The 26,710-nt window shown below is 40.0% G+C and overlaps 1 protein-coding gene across 1 annotated transcript; it reads left to right on the top strand.

The window, feature by feature from the left end:
* The first annotated feature begins 1,709 nt into the window (after positions 1-1,709).
* On the top strand, positions 1,710-26,710 carry KPNB1 (karyopherin (importin) beta 1). The gene is given in 22 exon segments (XM_006889468.1): positions 1,710-1,749; positions 1,857-1,915; positions 3,761-3,943; positions 7,122-7,322; positions 9,290-9,442; positions 10,048-10,107; positions 10,673-10,719; positions 10,721-10,754; positions 11,239-11,349; positions 12,111-12,212; positions 13,129-13,353; positions 14,855-15,046; positions 15,582-15,712; positions 16,298-16,445; positions 18,965-19,036; positions 21,684-21,828; positions 24,009-24,091; positions 24,732-24,839; positions 25,259-25,402; positions 25,520-25,625; positions 26,105-26,219; positions 26,545-26,710. Coding segments are annotated over 22 exon segments (2,625 nt in total).

Raw genomic sequence — 26,710 nt, 5'->3', positions numbered from 1 at the left:
TAATCTGTAATCTTTAAGGAAGTAGACTGTCACATCTTTCTCTCTGGGAGCAGCTGGTAAACTCAACAAACGATATAATCAATATGTGCAGGGAACTTATGAATCTAGGATTCATTACTATTGTCAGGGAATTAAAAAACAAACACAACCCTCTAAATGCACATTTTAACTATTTTGCTAAGGAAAGATTTTCCTTCGTTTCCCCCAATGTCCGTAAATTAAAAAGGCTAAAAATCACAATCTTCTATGGTCGTGCACATATTCCATTTTGTGGTTGTGTCTTTATAGAGGTATCTTTGGAGGATGAAATGAAATGTATTGCTATTTCAGCACCTGGTAGCTACAACCGGGGGCCAAAGTGGAATCCAAAAGTCCACGTGATTTTAATTAGGCGTTCTAACAACACAGGAAGCTCTGTGACCAGTGATAAGGAACTGCGCTGCCAACCTGAAGGCAAGCTGTTCGAATCTACCAGCTGCTGCACGGCAGAAAGATGGACCATCTCCTCCGGTCTCATGCCTCCATAGGCGCTAGGGCATGCATTAGCTCGTCTCCTAAGAGCAGAAATAACTGCAGGGGCAAGAGTAGTCAGGAGCCTTAGAGCAGTTTCAATCAGATCACTCAGTGGCTGCGTGACCTTGGACAAGTTCCGTACCCTTTCTGGGCCTCAGTTTGTACAATTACATATTGGAAGTTGAACAAGATTCTTGCCAGACTAGACTTAGGTACTAAGTATGTCCTAGCTACTAAGGCAGCTAACTTCCTGTAGGCACACTACTGGGCTTTTAATGTTCCCCCTCTCCCCCGCTCAGGCCACGCAAGCCTTCACTCTTCTAGACCTTGGAGTTAGCCTCCCTAACCGCAGCTCTACGCGGTCTCAACGCTGCCCCGCCCCTTCCCAGAGGCGTCCCATCTTGCCCCGCGCGGGCCCCTGAAACGGTGCAGCGCCTCCCGCCTTTCCGTGGACCCGACCCCGAACTCTCCTGCCCAGTTCTCCCGAGCGCCTTAGCCTACCAACGTCTATTATCATAGCCAATCACAGTCTCGAAGCCTTGCCTTTGGCCCACCCTCCTCCCAAAGTTCAGCCAGTCTGAACTCACAGCCTTTGCCAAGCGAACCCAATCAATGGCCGGCTTAAACCTGCCCCACCCAATCCACCTCCCAGGCCAATACGCGCGTCCTATTCCACTGCCCGCCCAGCCAACCTGGGCCTTGAAACCAGCAGACGAATCGGTGGAAGGCGGCCCTTCAGCGAGAACCGCGGGGCCAATTGGGGCTTCCGCGTGGACACGGCGGCAGCCAATTGACGTGGAGCGCGGTGCCGCGGCGGAGAGGTCCGGCCCGAATATCCCTCCGCCTCCCTCTCTCCCTCCCTGCGAGCCGCCGTTCACTTACTGCCTGCCTTCCTTCTTTCTCCCTCCGCCACCCGAGCACCAGCCGCGCTCTGAGCTGCCCCCGGGGTCCCTCTTCTACCGTTAGAGAAGCAGTTGCCGCCGCACCCAGCAACACATTGACAAGGAAGAAAGTGAAGGAAGGAGGACCAGAGCGACTAGCCAGAGGGAACCAGTGAATGGGCTTGTGGTGACCCCCGCCCCCCACCCCACCCTCCCTTCCCACCCGACCCCCCAACCCCCAGCCCCAGTTAGAGCTGCCGCCCGAAAAGCCGGACCGTCGTTTTACCAGCAGTCGCCACCACCATCACCTCCGCCATGGAGCTGATTACTATCCTCGAGAAGACCGTGTCTCCCGGTAAGACGCGGGGCTAGGGGGTCTGACTGCGGTGATTTGGGGTGGGGGGAAGGGAGGCCTTGGCCCCTCTGACCCTGTCCCCTTTCCTACTTTCCTTCCCCCCCTAGATCGGCTTGAACTAGAAGCAGCGCAGAAGTTCCTGGAGCGTGCGGCGGTAGAGAACCTGGTGCGTACCACCCCACTGTCCCCATCCGGCCGTCTTCCCCATCCCCTGCGTCCGGGGCCTTCCCGCCCTCCCAGAGGCCCAGGCCTCGGGAACCCACCCCGCCCCATCCCGTCCCCCTCCCCCCCACCCGGTCCAACCTAACCCCGCCATCGGGAAGCCGGTGGGTGTGTCCCGCCCTAGGCACCGGCGGCTGGCCAATGGCGCGCCTCGCCGGGGTGACTGCGGCCCAATCGTCGCGCGGGCTGAGGGCGGCGGTGCGGCGGGAGGGAGGAAAGGGAAGTTAGGTTGCGCGGCGCTGCGTGTTCAGCACGGGTGGGGGTGGGGGAGCCGGGCCTAGGGGCCATGTGGACGCTTGGGGCCCAGCTGCCAGCGGTGTCCTAACCTCGGCCGGCTTCTCCTTCGTGTCTCGTGGCCCCTGTGGTTATCTCCACCTACTTCCCTGAGCTTACGCTTTCCCACCTCGCTTGGTCTCTGCTCAGGGCTTGAACTGGTCCCAAATGTCTCTTAACCTACTCCCATTGCTGTTTCTTCCTCTTACTCGTCTCCTAGGTTTCCGTGGGGTGGTGGGTTCTTTTTTACATACACCTCCTTTAGCAGAGACTTAATCTAGTAATTTGCACCCAAACGACAGGCTGGCGCTCATTCTTGAGATTGGGCCCATTTCCTTATGAAATCACAGAGGAGAGTTCTCATTCATCATGTTTTTAAATACAAAAAGCACAAGGAGAAAAAAGTATAGGCACTAATTAGTTGCGTAAAGATGTGATTTGGATTGGTTTCTGCAACTTATGTACCAGTCACTTGTCCTGTTGTGGGGACAGGAGCAGAGAGAAGAGTAGCTGATACTTGACATTTTGTAAAGGTAATAAGGATATATACAGACAAAGCTAAGGAGATGTGTTCTTTTGGGTTATCCACAGTGAAATACTAAGTGCTGATTTTCACTAGTGGCACTTTGCTTTCCCGAAGAAATCTATTTCTTTAATATAAACATAGTATTCCATTTGAAATATTTTGTTTCTGCCAATTTGCACGATCCCTTTTACATTTAGATGTTCAGTAGTACAAAACGAGCAAGAGTTTTCTAAAACTGTCTTAGGATGGGATTAGTATTTCAGGTGTGTAATATTAATTTGTTAGTGGTAAGAAGGTACTTTTTTTCTTTCTCTGTTAACCTTTCTATTTGATCAAACCTTTTTTTGAGAAAAGAGAATGTATACTAAAATTTTTTAAAAATAAAATATCTTTTGGGACCTGTGCGTTACAAAAAATTAAATGTGCCTTTTAAGACTCTCTTATGTTTAGTGTACAATTCATGTTCAAAATGGAAATCAAACCCACTCCATTGGAGTCAGTTTTGATTCAGCACCTCTCCAGTGACTCTCCTAGGCTGTATGTCTTAATGGGAGCAATCTGCCTTTTTTTTCTCCTGCAGAGTGAAAATCACCCATGAAAAACCATTTTACTTTCTACCCTATCATATTTACTTAGTAAACGTTTATTGAATACGAGACACCTTTGTAGGGACATTGTAGTATATGTGGAAAAATGAATTGGTTCAGATAGGTAGGTTTGTTTTAATTCTGGGAGTTTGATAGAATTATTAGAACATATATTAAAGTTACAACTTGTGTTTACAGTTTCTTGAGAAAATGGATGAGTTTATAATAGGTAGCTATTTTGGGGTCATTTTCTGAGACGTTGGTGCTTTATTCTTTTTTTTTTTTTTTGGTGCTTTATTCTTAAAAAAAAGGCGCTTTTCATCAATTTGGTGTCATGTTGTTAACCTTTATTGTTGAAATTCTTCAGTGTTTGAAGTCACGTGTATATGTCTGTTCTTAACAGCCCACTTTCCTTGTGGAACTGTCCAGAGTGCTGGCAAATCCAGGAAACAGTCAGGTTGCCAGAGTTGCAGCTGGTTTACAAATCAAGAACTCTTTGACATCTAAGGATCCAGATATCAAGGCACAATATCAGCAGAGATGGCTTGCTATTGATGCTAATGCTCGACGGGAAATTAAGAACTATGTAAGTAATTTTTGCCTCCATTTGGCCATATTACCTAGGGAACAAGAAATACCTGTTAATTCTTCTGTCATTTGCATGCATTAGAGCTGATAGTGTGTGTGACAGGTTTCTGAGATGTAGGTTTTACTTGAAGATGTGTAAATTGTATTTAAGTCTAGGAAAATTGAGAACATTATTGTTTATCCAGTCCCATTCACAGATTGGAACTCTTTGGACGGGTAATTAGTATGGACTTTGGAAAAGTTTAATTATGTGCCAGAATTGACAATTAAAGGAATTTGTAATCTTTTTGAATTGGTGATACAAGTTGATTGTTTCAAACTCTAGCTAGCTTGGGATCATTTAGGGAATTTGTTAATAAGCACAGCTAAGCTCCGGTGTTCTTCTTCTTTGATAGACTTGGAGTAAGACCCAGGAATATTTTCAAAGATGCCTTTCTAAGTGATTCATCCTAGTTCTTGTTCAGCTTCTATTGTGGGAAATGTTTTCTTCATGGTGTATGCATATCACTGTGTAGAGCCACAGAGAAATTGTCTCCGTTCTTTTGTGGTGCTTTTTACTCAGCAAATTATGAGAAAGCTCATTAGGATCATATGTGTGTTCGAAACATTAGAGAAGTGAGATACTATGTTTTCCTAGTATTTGAGGAAAAGTAAATTCCTTGCTCTTTAAGGAGTTTTAGAGGTGTCATGTATTACTTGGTAGGCCAGAAACTGAAAGGTTGGTGGTTCAAATCCTATAACTACTAGGGAGAAAGACTGTTTTATAAAGATTTATGGCCTTGAAAACCTAATAAAAGGTTACCATAGTTGGAATCCACTTGAGGGCAGTAAGCTTGGGGGCATTGATTTTTGTTGTTGTTTAATCATTCACATCTTGGGATTTATTAGGTTAGGAATGTGAAGTTCTAGATGAAGCAAAGAATTCAGAATATATGGACAGATGTTAGTGAGTTGATCTTTGATCTCTAAAAGGAAGCTAATAGATCACTGTGTATATACACATTCATGTCGAAGTAATGCAGCTTACGTGCCATTTCCTAGTTCCAAGTATATCAGCATTCGGTAAAAAAGTAGTAAACCCTTACGGGTACAACTTCTCTTTCTTATCTTCCCCTCATGCTAATCTTAAATGGGAATGCTCACAACTGGGAACTAGAAAAAACCAGCTTATTTTGACTCTTGAAATATCTAGTGTTGTTCTACTAGATAGACTCTGCTTATGTAATAACATTTTAATACCCTTCATCTTGAGCACATTCCCATAAGTTGAATTTTATTTATTATGTTCTTGTTGTCAATTCAGTTCAAACTCTCAGAGCCTTTACAAATTTAAAAAAAATGGCATTCAAGCCTGTGCCATCTTCGGATATATTTGAGCCCATTGTTACAGCTGGTACACAAGTGGAATTTAGTCTATCATCTTGGTGGCTGAAATGCCCAAATTTACTCATTTCTTTCAAATTACATAATAATTGAGATTTTTTTTTTTTTTAAGGATTTTATTTGGGCAGAGAATTTATATAAGCATGAGTGAATCTTTGTATAACAAAACACCTCACCAAACCCTTTGTCTGATAATCTCTCTAATGATAGGTTTTTGGGTTTTTATTTTACATTGAAACACGTTTTATTCCAATAAATAAGACTTGTTATTTGTACCCCACTTCCCCAGCCCCTAAATTCTCAGGAGCTATCCGTAGTCTCTTAAATTCATTGAGTAATAGTAAGGATCTTGTAGAATTAATTTGAAGGAGAAAATGTAAACCTAGGATCAGATTCAATGGTAAAGGCAGTTAGTGGGAATGGGCAGGAATAATAACACAATATAATGTGGAAAGAGGCTGGGTTCATTATTAGCCACTAGCTGCAAAGCACAGTACTAAGTGACCTGACCAAGTCAGCAGAGCTGGCTTGAATATTTGGCAGCTACTCTTTGTCCTTTGTCTGTGCCACAGTTAACTGCTTGACTTTTGAGTGGACTGTTGGTTCTTGGTGAGTTCATTGACTGAATTAAATGATCATGGTAATAATTAACCCTAGATCAGTTGTATCTTCATCTTTCTTAAAACCTGTGACTTTATGTGAAAATTTGGGTAGATTAATAGTTACCATTCCAAATAAGGTATGTTCTGTTCAGTTCTTGCTCTTTGATGATAGAAGAAGAAAATTCTTTGGGCTAACAAAATCCTTTCAGATTGAAAGTTAAATAAAGGTTAGTTTGTAGGTACGTTAATATCAGTAATTTTGTTTCAGCATTTGGTGGTGTTACTTGGTTGGCCAAGATCTTTGTTATCAGATCCACCTGAGTACTCCTTAACTGGCTTCCTTTTAGCACTTCCACAGTTGTTTATAAAACACAATTTGAGACTACAGATAACCTTCAGCATACCACCAACAAAGAGCCTGAACATTAAATATAGTCGCCCAGACCCTGCTCTTTCAATGTTTTCTCTTTGCTACTGGTTTCTCACCTTGCCTTGAGGTGAGTTGTAAGGCTACACAGAATTCTGTTTGGAAGCATGGCTGCCTGGCTTTGGTTTTAGCCCTGGAGTAGTGTGGATTGGTACTGTGTGGATTAATAGCAGTTGGTACTGAGGCTGATTGGTTTAAAAAATAGAGATGACTGTATTTGAGAAAGTGTAACCAGGATGTTCCTTAGTGGCATAAAAGGCTTTTAGAGGCTTTGTCTCACATAATTTGGGCATGTTGTTAAGAGAGGCCAGTCTTTGGAAAAGGACATGTTTAAAAAGGCTAGTGAAAGAAAGGAAGACCTTCGTGGAGGTAGATTACCACAGTGACTAAAAATGGGCTCAAAGTATATCAGAGGTGGTGAGGATGGCACAGTATAGGACATTGTTCATTGAATCACTATGAGTTCCACTTGACTCCATGGTCCCTAACAACAATTGATATAAAATGTGTAATAAGCAAGTAGAAAGCTCTGGTGGCAAGTTGGTAAGGAGTTTTGCTGCCAACCCAAAAGCAGACAATTAGAATCCACCAACTTGTCCAAAGGAGAAAATTGGGCAGCCTTCACCTTTGCAGTTACTGCCTCTGAAACCCCATGGAAGATCACTTAGAAGTTGGTGCCAGTCCAGCAGCAGTGAAAGTAAGTAGACAAAAATATACTCCAATAGACAAAATTAATGTTTTTCTATTTAAAAAAATTTTTGCAGGTTTTGCAGACTCTGGGGACAGAAACCTACCGGCCTAGTTCAGCCTCTCAGTGTGTGGCTGGTATTGCTTGTGCAGAGATACCGGTGAACCAATGGCCAGAACTCATTCCTCAGCTAGTGGCCAATGTTACAAATCCCAACAGCACAGAGCACATGAAAGAGTCGACGTTGGAAGCTATTGGCTACATTTGCCAAGATATAGTAAGTGTTTTCCTCATGTATTCAACTTCTCTACTTATTTCCTTTAGTTGTGACTTGCATAATGTCAAAATAGAGGGTATCTTGAAAGTCGAAGGGCCTTCTTTGTCCCTTAGATTTGTATATTTGGTTACCGTTACAGATTGAATTGAGTTATAAATACTAACTTGCATGCCTGTGGTTATAATCCCTTTGAAAATGAGTTGAGCACTGTTCTACTAACCCAAAGGTGGCATCTTTTCTGGTAATTGGAATCTACCAGCAACAACCTCCCAAAAACCTGTTAGAGAATCATCTGTGAGTTAGTTCCAACTCAACAATGAGAATGGGTTATATTTTTTACACTAGTGAGACAGATACTGTAGGGTGTGTTTTGAAATATGACAGATTAGATTAAACAAGCAGACCAAGTGAAGTTATATTTGAAACCAAGCTCAGGAAACAAGGACCTTCCTCCAGATCTGGCAAAGAAAACCTTCCTGAGATAGCACACTCAGTTTGGCCTTCTACTTTTATAAACTTTGAGAAAAGAAATTTTTTTTTTTAGTTTTGTTTTATTAATTTTAATGAACATTTACAGATACAGAGATTTTGGGTTTCCATTCATTCATTGTTGCACTTTTCTCCCTGCCCAGCCTGTTCCCCAGTTCGCTCCTCTCTTTGAAGAAAGAGTAAAAGGAAAATTCTCTCATTGGTATACAGTCCCCCCGCAACCCTCCCACTGCCCTAAGTACACTCCACTATGAACCTTAATTCTCGACTCTTGTGATAACCATAATACCCTATCATATATTGCTTTTTAAATTGTTCTCTCCCTCGTCTGTTTCAATGCAGTATACATAATTTGTCTAGTTTTTCTCAGTCTTACCCCAACCCTGATGTCAGTCCCATTCTACAACAGTGGCGTCCTGCAGTGTTTGTCCTTTTGTGACTGAGATACGTCACTCAGCATAATGTCCTCCAGGGTCACCCATTTTGAATAATATTGCATGAGTTCCTTGTTTTTCAATGCAGCATAGTATTCCATTGTGTGGATATACCACAGCTTCTCTATCCATTCGTTTGTTTATGGGCACCTGGGTTGTTTCCAACTCCTTGCTATTGTGAACAAAGCCATGATAAACGTGGGTGTGCAGATATCTGCTTGGGTGTCAGTTACAGTCTCTTTAGGGTATATTCCCAGTAGTGGAATTGCTCGTTCAAACGGTATCTCTATTTGCAACTTTTTGAGAAAAGCGCCACACCGTTTTCCACAGTGGTTGCACCTTTTTTTTTTTTTTATGGTCACTAATTTGTGGTATTTCTGTTAGTTGACTAAAGTAAAGAGTTTTAAAAGTTACAAACTCCTAATGGAAATCTGTACATTTGGTGAGACTTATATCCTGTACATTTCTAGCTTGGAGCATCTATGACCTGATTGTTTCCTTATTGTCTTTATTGTACTATGAATGAGTACTACTCCATTTGAGCTATTAATGCTGATCGGCTATTATATACCTTTCTAATGAAATAAAGTAGTCCACAGGATTTAACCTGAATTTCAGTGCCTAGATATAGCCAAGTGTTAGCCTTTAGCCCTGTGTTATTAAGAAATTTTTACTTTATTTGGTATAGATAGCCTGAGAAATCCAATAGCCAGTTATCTTCATTTGCATAAAGGGGGCAGGACCTTCCATTTCTTTGGGGGTGTGTATATATATAGTGTGTGTAGACCATCAAATCAGATCTGACTGGTACAGTAGGAGACTGCCCCTCCTTCTCCAGCAGAGCATCTGGTGGATTCGAACCGCATACCTCTGGGGATTGCAATGCTAACTTCCTTTTCTTTTAATTTTGAAAAACCAACTTTACCTCTTGTCAAAAAAAGGAGGAGAGGAACTCAAAACTGTTCAGTCATTTTGCTAAGAATTCTGGAGATGAAGTTGATGTGTATGGCTTGTTTATTTATCACCCCATGTTTTTTGTTTCAGGACCCAGAACAGCTACAGGATAAATCTAATGAGATTCTGACTGCTATAATCCAGGGAATGAGGAAAGAAGAACCTAGTAATAATGTGAAGCTAGCAGCTACTAACGCACTCCTGAACTCATTGGAATTCACCAAAGCAAACTTTGACAAAGAGGTAAATTGGGGGGGGGGGTGTTGTGGCTTTATTTTTTTAAATGAAAAGTAGGAAATGGATTTTAGATGGAAGGGTTTTGGGGGGAGTTAAATTTATAATTTATGAAAAAAGGTTTGAGGAAGGAGATGCTATTTTGTTTAGAAACACTGTATTCCAGTCTAGTTTGAGTTTCTGATTTATATAAGATAGCCATAGAGTACATACTTACCATTTCGCCTCAGATTTTTAGGAATAATGTCTAAAATGTTCATCTCTGAAGTAAAACAGGTACTTTGAATAATCAGAAAATTATTTTCCTACAAATAGGAGATTTTGACTAGTCCTCTTTATTTAAATCCATAAACTATTTTCCTTTCTCCTTCCTCCCTGAAGTCTGGATAATGAAGGTCATTTTAGAGATTAAAAGATTAGGCACTTCTTTAGAGGGCAGGTCATATAGCAGATACTAGGGATAAGTCCTTTTTATAATAAAGCTTCCGTAATATCATTGCTGTCTGTAGGAAAAAGCTTCTTGATGCCGGGGTTGAATGGAGCCAGGGAGTTCAGGGTTCTTGTACAGTCTAACCATATTTCTGTTTTCCTAATTGTCTTTATTCTTCCTGCAGTCTGAAAGGCACTTTATTATGCAGGTGGTCTGTGAAGCCACACAGTGTCCAGATACCAGGGTAAGTGAGAGTGTCCAGATAGGAAAGCATGGGTTTGTATGAAAAATTTCCATATTTTAGCTTTCCTAAGAGATGACAGTTCTACTACATAGTTGTTTGAAATACTCTTTAGCTGTTGTCTGGAGAAGTAAGATTTGACTAATTTTATTTTTTAAAATATTTTTTCCAACATGGTCAAGAGGGAAAGACCACACTTTAAAAGTTCCTGGAAATTGTCATCCTCTTAAAGATTTAGAAGAGAAATTATTTTTCCTGAGCTTAGCTACTTAATTGACATAGGTTATTTAAATATTCATTGTGAATTGTAACAGATGAAACAACTTTGTTAATTTTTGTTGCCTAACCTTGACCTTCCATCAGGTGAGAGTAAAACCTGAATGGCATAAGTGAGTTTAGTTGTGCCCAGACAAACAAAAATGTGATGAGGGGAGGGAAATAATGACCTGTGTAAAGAAAGGTTGAAGTGATAAATTTGTTTTGATGTAGGTAGCCAAGGCTTTAGAATATTGATCCATTTTTTTGCAAATGAGTTATTTTAGTACACTGTTTAATGTCTTTGTAAAAGGTACGAGTGGCTGCATTACAGAATTTAGTGAAGATAATGTCCTTGTATTAAGAGAACATGTGTGGGTCCTGCTCTTTTTGCTGTAAGTATTCCTATTTTAGGGATTTGAGTTTTTAACTGAATATTTTGAAATCAAGGAAATTCCTTTAATCTGATAGTCTTGGGTATTTAAATTCACTGGTATTGTGACAAAATTTGTGCTTTGTGATGATTAAAGAGTTTCTATCTTCCTCCCCCTTTTTAAAAATTTTTATTTACATGCTTACAAATCATACTGGTTTTTATTCAGTAATTCATGCACGTTTTATTTTGTAACATTAATTACCATTGATTAATTGCAGTATCTTTTCAAACCCTTATTATATATTGCCTTTTCCTTCACCAATTTATCTGTTTAATTTTTGCTCACTTCCTTTCTTTAAAAAATTCTTACTGTTTCTACCTTTTATTTCACACATAGCTTATATCAATCTGTTTTGAAATTTGCTATCTGTGGTCAGAGGTAAACTTACCTTGCATAAGCACTTATTTGGGACTAAAATGTCTCCCCCCCCTCCCCCCTTAAGATCACAATTGAAGCCATGAAAAGTGACATTGATGAGGTGGCACTACAAGGAATAGAATTCTGGTCCAATGTCTGTGATGAGGAAATGGATTTGGCCATTGAGGCTTCAGAGGTGAGCAGGAATAGTGATTGTGGGGGAAGTATGTGAAGCTTTTATTTCTGCTGGGCTTTGGCATGCATCTCATTTGTGAATGTTCTGTTGAGAAAGCTTTTGTTCTGAGTTGGCCCCCCCCCCCAAATCCCCCAATTATGAAATTTCTGCCACCCATAGTACCTCAGACGGGAGACAGATAGCAGTAATAAGGCATCTCTTGTGTTCACCTTCATGCACATGGCATGGTTTAGTTTAAATATTTTTATACTGTGAACGCAAGGGGGCAGCAGGCTATTCTAGGAGGTGACACCTGATGCAGCATTGTTTTGTATCTAAGTTCCAGTGTAAGTCTGAGATACATATATAGATATTTTTGTAATTCTGGTGAAAGAACGGGAACAGTTCTATACTCCCCATCTCTGAACACAAGCCTCACTGTCTTCATGCTCTTTTAAAATACAATGTCAAGTAGATTTGGTGTCTCTTAATCCAAAACAAAGATCATTTAGATGACAGCTTGTTGATAGAAATTATGTTTGTGAGAATAGCATATAATTCTTAAAGTTGTTTTACTGTATATTACATACATGTAAAAAGATACATTACATATGTGTCCTGGAAGTTTCATGGAAGTAAGTTAAAAAAATAAGCCCTTCTAAAGATCACAGTGATTACTATCACTGGTCCCATATATTTCTGCTGTGGATTCCTTGCCTGCATTCATATTCTTTTAGTATTGTAACTTGTTCACTACTGTTCAAAATATGTTTTCTTTTCAGGCGGCAGAACAAGGACGACCCCCTGAGCACACCAGCAAGTTTTATGCTAAGGGAGCACTGCAGTACCTGGTTCCAATCCTTACACAGACACTAAACAAACAGGTGGGATATGTTGCAAACCCATCTATATAGTTTTTGAGACCTTGTAAAGTTGCATGGTTTGTTTCCTTAAGAAAGCTTGGCAATACCTCAATCTATTTTATGTTCTGTTACAGATGACTTGGGGACTTCCTAAGCTCTTGAGTTGTTTATGAAAGAAGTGGGTCTGAATAATCCAAATGTCTTGATCAGAAATGAAATACATAATGCTCTTGATTTTTTGAGTGTAACATTTTTCAGACAAGAGACACTGTATACAAATTAAAAAGGGAGCCCTGGTGGCCTAGAGGCAAGAAGCTGTGCTGCAATCACAAAGGCACTCTGTTCAAATCCACCAGATGCTCTGTTGGAGAAGGAGGGGCAATCTACTCCTATGCCAGTCAGATCACAAGAGAAAAATTTAAAAGTCTCTTTCTAAAATAAAAGTTAAGAATAGATGTGAAAGTGTTAGATTACTCAAGCATTCTAGGATATTTTCATGGGTTAACAAGTTTTTTATGTATACTTTAAATATTAATGAGCTTGGATTATGAATTATTTTGGTTACTCTTGTTTCTATATAATGATTTTTTTCTTATTTTGATGTCTGAAAGGTACTTTTTGTTGATTCTGTTGCTTGGGAAATAAAGGAGTCCATGACTTTGGAAACTCTTAAAATGTCTTTGTATGCAAGAATTAGTGTATATCTCTTTTAATATCCATATAGCAGTCTCAAGATAGAAATATATTTGACTTGAAATTTCTCTTGTATTAGTGGAAGCTATTTCTATCTACATATTACTTAACAAAAGCTGTATATATGTTTACTCTGTGAAAGTGATAAAATTGGTGTTTTTCTAAATTATTTTTCCAAAGGTTAAGGTTTGGAGGCAACTGGGAGTAGTCAGAAACCTTAACTACTGCTGCATTCTTACCCCAGGATGAAAATGATGATGATGATGACTGGAACCCGTGCAAAGCAGCAGGAGTTTGTCTTATGCTTCTGGCCACCTGCTGTGAAGATGACATTGTCCCACATGTCCTGCCCTTTATTAAAGAACACATCAAGAACCCAGATTGGAGATACCGGGATGCAGCCGTGATGGCTTTTGGCTCTATCTTGGAAGGACCAGAACCCAATCAGCTAAAACCACTAGTTATACAGGTGAAGCAAAGGAGTTTGGGGATGGAGGATAGGATATTTATTGTTATATAAATTCATTATTTAAAAGTATGCCTTTAAAGACAGATATAAATAATCATTATTTGTTGTCAGTTAAATATAAAGTATAAATGAAAAGGAGCTCTGATAGTGCACACTGGTTAAAGAAGCTGCTGCAAACCAGAAGAACGGTGATTTGAACCTACCAACTTTTCTGTAGGAAAGATGAGACAGTCTGCATAAAGATTTACAGTCTTGAAAACCCTATGGACAATCCTGCTCTGTCCTATAGGTTGGAAATGACAACATTAGGTTTGAGTTTGATTTTTACAGAATTGTTATATAAGTCATGTTGTGTGTACCACCATGTTGGGACCACCCACAGGTGACTCCAGTGGTTTTCAGAGGCATTAAATTGCATGAGGGGAGTTTCCCCATCCTTCTCTTCCATGGAGCAGGTGATGGATTAAGAACTGCATACCTTTTTGTTGGCATGTGTAATTTCTTTACCCCTAAGCCATCAGAGCTCCCTGTATAAATCCTTGTGGTATTATGTGTCGTCGAGTTAAAACCAACCCTTAACTAAACTTTTCTGAGGGGTTTCAGAGACACTATTCTAACACAGGAAGAGATTGCTCATCCTTGTCCCACAGAGCAGTTGGTGGATTCTGTCTTCAGGCATTTCAGGATGCCATCGTGACTATCATCAGATGTCTTTCCTGAAAGCATTCATTCCATACTCCATAGTGGTGTTTGGTGAAGACAGGATAAGGGTCTTTTCCTCTTACTTACTACTTTTTTTAAAAAATTGTTTTATTTAAGTGAAAGTTTTAATTGTTTATTTCAGATTGTCATTAACTGATGCAGTTAATTTATTACAGTGCCTAAGCAGACCTTTATTGTTTACTGCTATTTCTTTCACTTTCTCCTCTCTCCCACCTCATTTAATCCATAGTGCATATCATTTTCCAGATTATTATTTTCTATACATACAGACATTCCTCTAGGTCGTATAGCCCTGGTGTATAAGTTGCTGTACAGCAGTAACTTGTGCTTGCTGTGAGGCTGAATGCTGTGACACTGATGTGTCAGATGCGTTAATGGTTGGTTACCCAATGCGGACAGAGAGTGGGGTGGAGCTCCCCGATTAAAACAAGCTTTGGAAGCAGGAGTGGCGTCCACTTCCGTAATCACTTGCCTCTGGAAACCCTATGAACCTGGAGAGAGGATGAAAGACACCCAAGCATTGGGGATTCTCCTTCATAGGGTCTTTGTGAGTTGCCTGTGGCTCGATGGCACTTAACAACAACATACGTATATCGGGTCATCTTCAATTTCGGTTGACCTTCCCTTTACCTATTCCAGTATAAGGATTATATTCTTTTCTTTTCTCCTTGTCACACCTCCCCCCTTTAATTTACTTTTAAAAATTGTCTTCCATTAAAATTCATTCTTCAGTATTTATAGTACTACTTTTGCTTTGGTAATGGTTGTTTATTTTCAGGCCATGCCCACCTTAATAGAATTAATGAAAGACCCCAGTGTAGTTGTTCGAGATACAACTGCATGGACTGTGGGCAGAATTTGTGAATTGCTTCCTGAAGCTGCCATCAATGATGTCTACTTGGCTCCACTGATGCAGTGTCTGATTGAAGGTCTTAGTGCTGAACCCAGAGTGGCTTCAAATGTGTGTTGGGTAAGAGAGTTTCTTCCTGGTAAGACAAGGAGCTTGAGTTGTTGGCAAGAAGGAGTAGAAAGTGTGGGAGAAAAATGGCTTTAATTCACTGGAAGGCTTTTCTGACTAGCTTCTCCTTAATTTTTTCAGTTACAATGTGGAGGAGACAACAACTTGCAAGAGCCAGTGGGAGCTTTTGACTCAGTGACTAGTTACCACGAGACCATTTAGAGAGTCAAACTAACCCAGCAGGAAGACTATTTAGATTCTTTTTTTTTTTCCTCTTAGTTGCTTTGCAATAAGTAATTTTTGTAAGGGAAGGGGAAAGTAATGGTTCAGGGAGGAAAGGGGAACCTAGTATAGGCTTTTATGCTGAGTCAGTTCATTAGGGACATTTTGGGCATGAGAAAGGAAGACAAAATAAGAGTGGAAATAAAGTCAAAAAATTCAGGGGATGTAGAGATTCACTAGTGTTGGTTTCTCTTTAGAGCTATCTTAAGGAAATACTGGAATGGAGTTCTTGTCAGGAGTAATATTAAGTCTTTTTGACTTTCAGGCTTTTTCCAGTCTCGCTGAAGCTGCTTATGAAGCTGCGGATGTAGCTGATGATCAGGAAGAACCAGCTACCTATTGCTTATCGTCTTCATTTGAACTCATAGTTCAGAAGCTTCTAGAGACCACAGATAGGTAAATGATGATACTGCATGGTAGAATTGGAATCAACTTATTACTGATTTGTCTGTGAGGGATTAGGATGCTCTGTAGCCTTAGGGTGTTGATCTGTTAAAATCCACCAGAGGCTCCTGGAGGATCACCTATTAGTTGGTTCTGACTCAACAGCAATGAGTTTTACATAAGTGGGGGAGGGGGATATCTAGACTAATTATAGAAACACAGAAACTCTTGCTGAAGTAATTAAGAAACACTGTAGTCAGTTGACTATTTTAAATAAAAACTAGCATTGTTGTGTTCACAATTAAAGTTTGAGAACTCTATCCACTGCATTTTACTGCTGCTTTCAGAGTAAGTGTGCTAAAATAATTTTATTGTGTCACAGTTAATCTTAGTATTTGATTTTGGTAGAAGAGAAATTATCCCATGAATATAGTCATTGACTTGGCTATGGTATTATCAAACTGCAGACCAGGTTTACCACCACAGCAATTTCAGAGTTACTATCTTCAGTGAGACGTTACTCATTGTAAGAACTTCTTTCTTCTTTTTCCTTGTTAGTTGAGACTGTGAGGTTTCTGTTCGGCATTCTTTTAACAGGCCTGATGGACACCAGAACAACCTAAGGAGTGCTGCTTATGAATCTCTAATGGAAATTGTGAAGAATAGTGCCAAGGATTGTTACCCTGCAGTTCAGAAAACTACTCTGGTCATAATGGAGCGACTACAGCAAGTGCTTCAGATGGAGGTGAGACTTAACAACACTCCTGACTGTTCGTGGGGAAAGTTCAATCATACTGTGTATGCCATATGTCTTACTTACTTTATTATGTTGTTGTTGATTGCCTTTGAGTCGAGCATGACTCATAGAAACCCTATGAACAAACGACCTGAAGCCTTTCTATAACTATCGACATTAATCAAAGGTTGTAGAGTTTCCAGAGGCATGTTGTTTAGGAAGTGGCTGCCACTCCACCATCCAAACATGTCTTAAACTGGGAGCTCCATCAAGCACTTTCCACCCTGGGAAACCGTTACAGCATTTGATGCGCCAAAGACACAAGGTTCAGCATCACAACAACCCCAGGTTACCTTAGTACAGCATACTGGCAAAAGAGTGCTGTACCACAAAGAAGAATGTTCCTCCAAAATAAAACAACTAACTTTAAATACAAAGGCCCTCTCTGAGGTTTTCTTGTCCCTAAACATGAGGCTTAAATAAAAAACAACCCATATAGTAGGCTGTTGCTGTTATGTGCTATTGAGTCGCCTGTGTTGTATAGTGACCCTATGTACATCAGATATGAACCCTTCCCTGCCCTGCGCCAGACTCACTAATTCCAACACAGCTTGCTCAGATCCACAATCATCATTCTAAACACCAGCAGTCAGGAAATCAAAAGACGAATTGCATTTGGAAAATCTGCTGTCAGGGACCTCTTCAGAGTGCTGAAGAGCAACAATGTCAGTCTAGATGCAAAGGTACGCCTAAACCAGGACATGGTCTTCTCAATTACTTGTTATGCTTCAGAGAACTGGACAATGACTAAGCATGACTAAAGATAACTAGAAGCCCTTGAGTTGTGATGCTAGAGAGGAATCTTGAACATACTGTTAACTGCCAAGAAAACAAATTGTTTATTTTGGAAAGGGTGAAACCTAAGTCTCTCCTTGGAGGCTAGGATTTTGAAGCTCTACCTCACCAAAGTGCTGAAGAGCAGTGGTGTCTCTTTGGAAACTAAGCTGCGTCTGATACAGGCCATGGTCTTCACAATCACCTGTTATGCATCAGAGAGTTGGACAATGACCAAGGAGGATAGAAGGATAATTGATGCCTTTGAGCTGTGGTGCTGGAGAAGAGTATTGAGAATACCATGGACTGCTAGGAAAACAAACAGATTTGTCCTGGAAAGGGTTAAACTGGGTGGCTCCTTGGAGGCAAGGATTCTGAGGCTCCGTCTAACTTACTTTGGACATGCTGTGAGGAGAGACCGGTCCTTAGAGAGGGACATCATGCTTGGGAGGGTGGAGGGGACGGCGCAGGAGAGGAAGGCCCTCTATGAGGTGGATTGATTCAGTGACTGGGATAATTGGGATGGGAGTGTTAGAGACAGTGCGATTGGCACAGGACAGAGCGGAGTTTAGGGCTGTTGTACATAGGGTCGCTATGATTCGCAGGTGACTCGACAGCACATAACAACAACAACCTCACTTTGGGCACATGGCCAGAAGAGACTGGTCCTTAGAGAATAACATCTTGCTCAAAAGGGTGAAGGGACAGCTCAGGAGAGGATGACCCTAGATGAGATGAATTTGTTATGTTAGCATCAATAAAAATTCTTTAGTACCTGCAAAACTAGCAATAATGGAGGCTTTTATTTAGAACCTTGGAAGAATTGTTTAAATATGATTTTTTCTATCACAAATTCATATACATTGTGTTTCACACTTCTCCTTCAGTTACATTGGTTTCATACAATCCCATACATTGTGTTTCATAAAATCTCATTTCATTATACTTCTAATTGCCCTATCTTTTCAGGTTCTGCTGGATCTTTCCCATTTCTTTTACCCCCTTCCTTCATCCATCAAATTGTCCAACCCTGTGGTTTCCCCTCTCCCAACTCTTTCCCTATTTTCCCAACCCCTTCTCTACTTGAATCTCCATACATGATTTAGTACTTTGAATTCTTCTATATTTTTTGTTTATTAATTTTAATGAAAATTTACAGAGATTTAGGGTTTCCGTTCATTGTTGCACTTTTCTCTCTATGCCCCCAAATTCTCTCTCCTCTTTGAAAAGTAAAAGAAAAATTCTTTAATTATTATATAATCTTTCCCCCCAAGTCCATGCCACTGCGCAGCCTTCATTCTGGAGTCCCGTCATGACAATAATACCTAATCATACCTTTTAAACAGTTCTCTCCCTCATCTCTTTCAATGCAGTATACATTATTTATCCCCTCTTTTGCAGTCTTCCCTCAACCTTGATGTCAATTCCGTTTTACAATAGTGGCCCTATGCAATATTTGTCCTTTTGTGACTGAGATCTTTCCCTCAGCATAATGTCCTCCAGGATCACTTTTGTATGATATTTCATGAGTTCCTTTTTTTTTAATGCAGCATAGTATTCCATCCTGTGAATGTACCACCGCTTCTCTATCCATTCGTTTGTTGATGGGCACTTGGGTTGTTTCCACCTCTTTGCTATTGTGAACAAAGCCATAGTAAACATAGGTGTGCATTTAATTTTTTTGTTTCTTACAGTCGCATATCCAGAGCACTTCTGATAGGATCCAGTTCAATGACCTTCAGTCTTTACTGTGTGCAACTCTTCAGGTATGATGGAACTTACCACTTAATAACTCGAGAAAGTCCCTATCTTCAGCAAGTTTGTATACATAAAATAAAACCCCTTGATGATCTTGAGTCCAAACCTATTCATAGCTGATCCTCCAGTGGGTTTTCTGAGGCTGTAAATTACACAGGAGGGGATTGCCCATTTCTCTGCCACAGAGCATCTGGTAGACTCAAATTGCCAGAGAGGAGCTGCTTTTGTGTTAAGAGTGCAGTTCCTTAAGGACTGTGCCGCCAGTGCTCCCTGTTCATACAGAATTTTTAAATTATTTCAAAAGGTCTTAGCCTGTGACTGACTGGCAGAATAATTTTCTCATAGACCTGGAAAGATCCATGTTTTTACAATGTAGTTGCTTGGTTGATGAAACTAGGTTTGTGTTGGCCTTTTTCAGTCTTAGCCTAACCCAATCAGGTGAGATTCAGAGTTTCATTGTGCTAAAAATCAAACTATAAAAATAGACTTCTTTAGCAGCCTTTATTGTCATTTACTTAATTTATAGTCTGTAATTGCATTGCAGTGCCTGCTCCCTGGGTGTTGCAAATAGTTAAAAGGAATTGGACTGTTAATGTAAATTGGGTTGTTGGTACTTAGGAAGAAAACCTGGGAAAATTGGTCCTTTTCAATATCAATGCTATGGAGCACTGTTCAGCTCTGGAGTGCATGGGCTTATCATGAAGTTTCTACAGTAGACTTTGCGAGATGATAAAATAATTAAAATAAATGTATACCCCACAAAGAGGTTACGGTTCTATTTCCTTTTTTAAAAAAAAAAATAAGATTTTAATGAAAGTTTATAAAGAACTTGGGTTTCCTATCGTTCATTGTTGCACAATTTCCTGCATGGCTCCACCCCACCCCATCACTTTTTCCTTTTGGGAAAAAGTTCTTTCATTGTTACAGTCCCCCACTTCAGACCACTTAACTATGCAGCTCTTCTTCTGGACTCTTTGTCATGCCAGTAATACTAATCATATATTCCTTTTCTACAATTCTCTCCCTTGTCTGTTTCAATGTCATGTAGATTATTTACCCCCTCTTTTCTTAGTTTCCCCCAGCCCCCATGTCAGTCCTGTTTTATAACAGTGGCATTATGCCACATTTTTCTTTTTGTGGCTGAGATGTTTGACTCAGCATAATGTCCTCCAGGGTCACCTATTTTGTATAATAATTCATGAGTTCCTTGTTTTTCAGTGCAGCATAGTATTTCATCCTGTGAATATACTACAGCTTCTCTATCCATTTGTTTGTTGATGGGCACTTGGGTTGTTTCTAAGAATAAAGCCACAATAAACATGGGTGTACATACATCTGCTTGACTGGCAGTTCTGGTTTCTTTAGGGTATGTTCCCAGTAGTGGAATTGCTGGGTCAAATGGTATCTCTATTTGCAACTCTTTGAAAAAGCGCCATAGTACCTTCCATAATGGTTGCACCATTTTACATTCCCACCAACAGTGAATAAGGATTCCAGTTTCTTCACAACCTTGCCAGCATTTGTTTTTTGCTGTTCTGTTAAATTTTGCTATTCTTACTGAGGTGAGATTATATGTAATAGTTGTTTTGATTTACATCTCTTCTAGAGCTAGGGGGCCATCTGATTGTCGTCTTTGTCGAAGTGTCTGTTCATATCTTGTGCCTATTTTGCAGTTGGGTTGTTTACCTGTACCTTGTTGTGGTTTGAGTATTTTGTAAAATCTAGATAATAGTTGTTTATCTGACATGTCATTAGCAAATATTTTTTTCCCTGTCTGTGGCTTCCCTTTTTACCCTGTTAAGTTTTTTGGATGTACATGGGGATTTGATTCTTATAAGGTCCCAATCATCTATTTTATCCTCTTCTGGCTTCAGGATGCTTGGAAGACTGTTTATGTTGTACATTATTTCCTTTTCTAACATCATCTTGTGGACCTGATGGCAGTGGATTTTTTTTAAGGAGGTTATACTGTATGTTCAGAAATCTTTCTCATCAGACCAATTACAGGAATAGTCCAGATCATTTGAAGCAAATGAAAGCATGGGGAGGTGGCTTAGGGGAAATTGATTGAATTTGAGAGAAGTCAGGTTTCCATTTACCAAGATTATTTCTTGTCCTACATCTTTAAATTAAGATACAGAAAGCTTGCTTTTTTAATTGTTTTACAAGAACTCTTCTATGATATGATCTTTAATAAAAAAAAATAACTGCCATTCCATGAGAATACTGTAAGGAAGCTACTCGTGGTTGTTTGTTAAATATAAGTGACCTGCAGAGAAGATGGTTCTGTGTTGTTGTGTGCTGTAATTGACCCATTGCTGACTCTTGGTGGGTTTTCAGATGCAGTTATATCATATGGGAGGAGATTGCCCAGCTTCCCGAGGAGCAGCCGGTGGATTCAAACCAAGTATCTTAGGAATTACATTACTTAACCACTAGGCCATCAGAGTTCCTTGGCTGTGCATTAGAGGCTATCCTGTATGTGTGTTATGAATTGGGAAATAGAAGGTATATTAAAGGGAATGTTGTGATGCAGATAATTTATACTATTAAAGCTCCTGAGCAGTCAAAGAGACTTACTGAGAAAAATTGTCAGTGTTCTGAATTGGAAGATTTAGAACCAGTAGATACTGAACTCTTTTTTTTATTTCACAGAATGTTCTTCGAAAAGTGCAGCATCAAGATGCTTTGCAGATCTCTGATGTAGTTATGGCCTCTTTGTTAAGAATGTTCCAGAGCACAGCTGGTTCTGGCGTAGTACAAGAGGATGCCCTGATGGCAGTTGGGACATTGGTTGAAGGTCAGTAAGCTGACATCTGGCAGGCAGTGTCTTCAGTTTAAATACACCACCAGAGACCATGCTTTTCTCGTTTACTGGGACGTAGGTCACCTCAAAGTTGAATTCTATTTAGGCGTACTTTGTGTAACTGCCATTCAGTCTGCTAAAAGTAAATGTGGATGAAGTTTATGACCAGAATTGGTAACCTGTTAGGGGGAGGGTTTTGTTACTACATACCTGATGATCATCAGGATCTTTCCTGCACCTGTCCTCAGTCCTGTCACGTATACACACATGCCTGCTCGCTTTATTAAAATCTGGCCTTTATCAAGGATGGAAGTAGTAAAAAGGGAGATTTTTTGCTCCCACTCTGACTCCTGGTGGTTGGGGTTGGAGTCCATAGGCATCTCGTTGACGTAAAGGCTAGTGTGGCATAGGATAAAACATTGCAAACATTAAAGGATATAAATCAATTTGATTAATGCAAATCTGTATGAAATTAGTTAGGAATAGTCCATGTGACTTTAGGTTCTTTGAAAGTGCATTGAAGAGCACTTCAGAAAACCTAGAATACCCCTTATAGAAATCTGAGGACCACTCTTGACCTTTAGGATTAAGTGTGTTTGTGGCATAAAAGACTTTAATGTCCAACTGGTCTAAGAAAGTGACCATCCGGAAAGGTCAATGATGTTAATTTTGGCATAAAATCCAGTAAGCATTTGAGTTTTATCTGCTTTCAAGCTGACTCCCAGTAAGAATGTGTTATAATCAAGTAAGGGACTAGACAAAAAGTAGTACTATTTGAGCCAATTTAGAATTAACCTTGAAATTCCATAAGAACAGTACCACTTTTCATCCATTGATTGTCAAATCAGAACAAACGCATAGCTGGCTCTTAATTGGGTTTATTTTATGAGTTTGGCCAGAATGAAATCATATTTGTAGAGCTTGACATTGTGTTACCATGTTGCAATTTGGCCAATCCAGCAGTAACAGATTTTGCTTATGTAAGATGGCCTCAGTAACTTTATTTTTTCTTTTGTTTTTATTTTTATTGTATTATTTTTACATGTACCGTCAAATCAGATCTGACTGGTACAGGAGGAGATTGCCCCCTCCTTCTCCAGCAGAGCATCTGGTGGATTTGAACCCGCATACCTCTGGGATTGCAAGTGCAGCGTCTTGCCACTAGGCCACCAGCGCTCCCTTATTTTTTCAGTTTTAATGAAAGTTTATAAAGAACTTGGATTTCCATTCATTCATTGTTACACATTTTCCTCCCTGTCCCACCCAATTTGCTTTTTTCTTTGGAAAAAAAGGTTCTTTCATTGTACCATTGTATAGTTGCGCGCCCTGCCGCCCCGGCCCCCCCACCTTACTATGCAACTCTTATTGTGGACTCTTGTCATGCCAATAATACCTAATCATATATTCTTTCTATACAGTTCTCTCCCTTGTCTGTTTCCATGTACATTATTTATCCCCTCTTTTCTGTTTTTCCCTAACCCCCATATCGGTCCTGTTTTATAATAGTGGCATTAAGCAGTATTTATCTTTTTGTAATTGAGATTTTTCGCTCATAATGTCTTCCATGGTCTCCAATTTTGTATATTTCATGAGTTCCTTGTTTTTCAGTGCTGCATAATATTCCATTGATACACACACACACACACACACACACACACACACACACAGCGCTTCTCTATCCATTTGTTTTTTGATTAGCACTTGGGTTGTTTCCAGCTCTTTGCTATTGTGAACAAGACTGCAATAAACATGTATCTGTGAGCATATATCTGCTTGGGTGGCAGTTCTGGTTTCTTTGGGGTATGTTCCCAGTAGTGGAATTGCTGGGTCAGATGGTATTTCTATTTCCAACTTTTTGAGAACGCACCCATACTGCCTTCCATAATGGTTGCACCATTTTACACTCCCACCAACAGTGAATAAGGGTTCCAATTTCTCTACAACCACCAGCATTTGTTGTTGTTTTCTTAAATTTTGCTATTCTTACTGGGGTGAGATGATATATCTTAGTTGTTTTAGATGGCCTCAGTATCTTAATAATGGACCTAGTAGTTTACCTACACGCCACTGAACCTGTTAATGTGATGTAAATAACATTTGGGAGAACTAGAATTTCTACTCACTTGGGTGATATCCTGAGGTCCACTCATTAACTTTTTGTTGTTTCATTGCAGTGCTGGGTGGTGAATTTCTAAAGTACATGGAGGCCTTCAAACCCTTCCTGGGCATTGGATTGAAAAACTATGCCGAGTATCAGGTAGGATATGCTTGTCAAAATAATCTTTTATTAAACATATTGTATCATAACTAATAACCATTGTAGTAAAGTCAGATCAGATTCCACCAGTTGCTCCCAGGGAGAAGAATATGTGATCTCCTCCCATGCAGTCTATTGCCTCCGAAAACCTACTGGAGGGGTCTTCTGTGAATCGGTTTCAACTTGATGGCAACAATCATAAAAGATGGTTTAGATGATTTTTCCCTGTGCATCGCCTGAAGTCTCAGCTGCTTTAATTGTTGCCTTGAAGACAAGATAATTGTTAGTGATGTAAAATTGTACTATCAGCAGCATACTAGGTAGCAAGGCACATTTTCTTTTTTTTATTTTCTTGTGTGTACTGTCAAATGGGATCTGACTGGTAAAGGAAGAGATTGTCCCTCCTTCTTCAGCAGAACATCTGGTGGATTTGAAACGTGCACCTCTTGAGATTGCAGTGCAGCTTCTTGTCACTAGGCCACCAAAACACCCCCCCCCACTTTTTTTTTAAAGCTATGGCCTTGGTGAACATTGGTTTTTCTTTGGTTCTAGGTTTACGTGATAAAGAACAAGCAAGTAGATAAAAAAAATGTCTTCTAATAGTGACTGTTCTGTTTGAAAGTTACTGTTTTTTTTGCAGGTTTGTTTCTCAGCTGTGGGCTTAGTGGGAGATTTATGCCGTGCCCTACAGTCCAACATCTTGCCTTTCTGTGATGAAGTGATGCAGTTGCTTCTGGAAAATTTGGGAGTGAGTGTCTGTACCACTTTCAAAGAAATGATCAGTTGGAGAAATAGTTAAAACATTTATATTTGTGATCGGAAACTATTATAAGTGATTGTAAAGTTAGTGGTGCAAAAAAATCACAACAGAAAAAGGTAGCCAGAGATAAGCACCATTTTTGTGTATGTTTTACCATTTATATTTTCAGAGCTTTATGGCTGAGTGTATCAGACAAATCTGCATTTCAAGTAGTTGTATGTGTATTGTGTGAATAACAATCTTGTCCTAGCATCATAGAATTAATAATGAAGATGGGAGTGGTTATAAGGTATAAAGGAATATATAGTTATTTAATAATAGGAATTTACTAAAAAAAGTTTTTTGTGTCTTTGGATGTCTCAGATGTTTACTGTGTGTTTTCCCTTTTTTTTGTTCCCTCTTTTAAGAATGAGAATGTCCACAGGTCTGTGAAACCACAGATTCTTTCAGTGTTTGGTGATATAGCCCTTGCTATTGGTGGAGAGTTCAAAAAATACCTTGAGGTGGTACTGAATACTCTGCAGCAGGCATCCCAAGCCCAGGTTGACAAGGTTAGTTTAAAACTCTCTTGCTGGTATTAAGTTGCATCCCTGATTAGAGGAAAGAGACTTTTTATAAGCATATAACTAAATGTGATCAGTAGTGTTTCTGTTCTTTGTTTTTCACAGTCAGACTATGACATGGTGGATTATCTGAATGAACTAAGAGAAGGCTGCTTGGAAGCATATACTGGAATCGTCCAGGGATTGAAGGGAGATCAGGAGAACGTACACCGTTGAGTATACAATACTTAGATCACTGGCCAATAGTTATGTAGAGATACATGACTGCTAGCCCTCCTCTTTGAGCCACTGAATTTGGGTTGACACCAGCAAGGCTGTTGAAAAAAGCTGTACCAGATGCTAGTTGCATTCTGTGCTAACCATTCATGAGTGGCAATTGTTGAGCCCCGGTGGAACTCAATTACAGGGTTGGGAATTAGATGTTCATATTAGCTGAAGTTTTATTTCTTTGCTCTTTAACCTCCCTTGCTTATAGAGGGAAATTCCATTATTTCCATATTGTCTGGTCTCTCTATAAGGTGAGGAATGATATTTTAATCTGAGGAAGAATTAATTTGGCATACCTATATGCTGCTAACTATTCAGCCTGACTCTCTAATGGGAATGAAATGAAGTACTTGGACATTTTGAAGAGAGAGGTGTGGTTCTGTCATGTGGGACAATTTTTTCAGACATTCTCTCTCTTTATAGCGGATGTTATGCTCGTCCAACCCAGGGTAGAATTTATTCTGTCTTTCATTGACCACATTGCTGGAGATGAGGATCATACAGATGGAGTAGTAGCGTGTGCTGCTGGACTAATAGGGTAGGTAATATCTGCTTCTAAGAGTTGAGTAAAGCTTCTCATAAAAAAATGGGAAAGTGGGTCATTCAGATCCTGTTGGGCAATAACTCCCATTTTATGGCATAGAGATTTCTTTTTAGATTGGTGTTACGAATCATGAAATAGCTGTGAAACCTTGGACAAGTCTTTCTTCAGTCCTTATATTCTCATCAGTTGGAATGTGTGAGATTGACCTGTCTCTAAAATTTCTTCCATAGGGAGCTCTGGTGGCCTAGTCAGTGAGGGAGTTGAGCTGCCAACCCAAAGGCGACACCAGGGTCTCATTCTCTGTGTTGATTTTATACAGGGATTTATGTACAGCATTTGGAAAGGATGTACTGAAATTAGTAGAAGCTAGGCCCATGATCCATGAACTGTTAACTGAAGGACGAAGATCGAAGACTAACAAAGCAAAAACCCTTGCTACATGGGCAACAAAAGAACTGAGGAAACTGAAGAACCAAGCTTGGTAA

The sequence above is a fragment of the Elephantulus edwardii genome, unplaced genomic scaffold, assembly GCF_000299155.1.
Source record: "Elephantulus edwardii isolate Elephantulus edwardi_28Jun2011 unplaced genomic scaffold, EleEdw1.0 scaffold00077, whole genome shotgun sequence".
Taxonomy (NCBI): Eukaryota; Metazoa; Chordata; class Mammalia; order Macroscelidea; family Macroscelididae; genus Elephantulus; species Elephantulus edwardii.
This window is presented reverse-complemented; position numbering and strand designations above follow the sequence as displayed.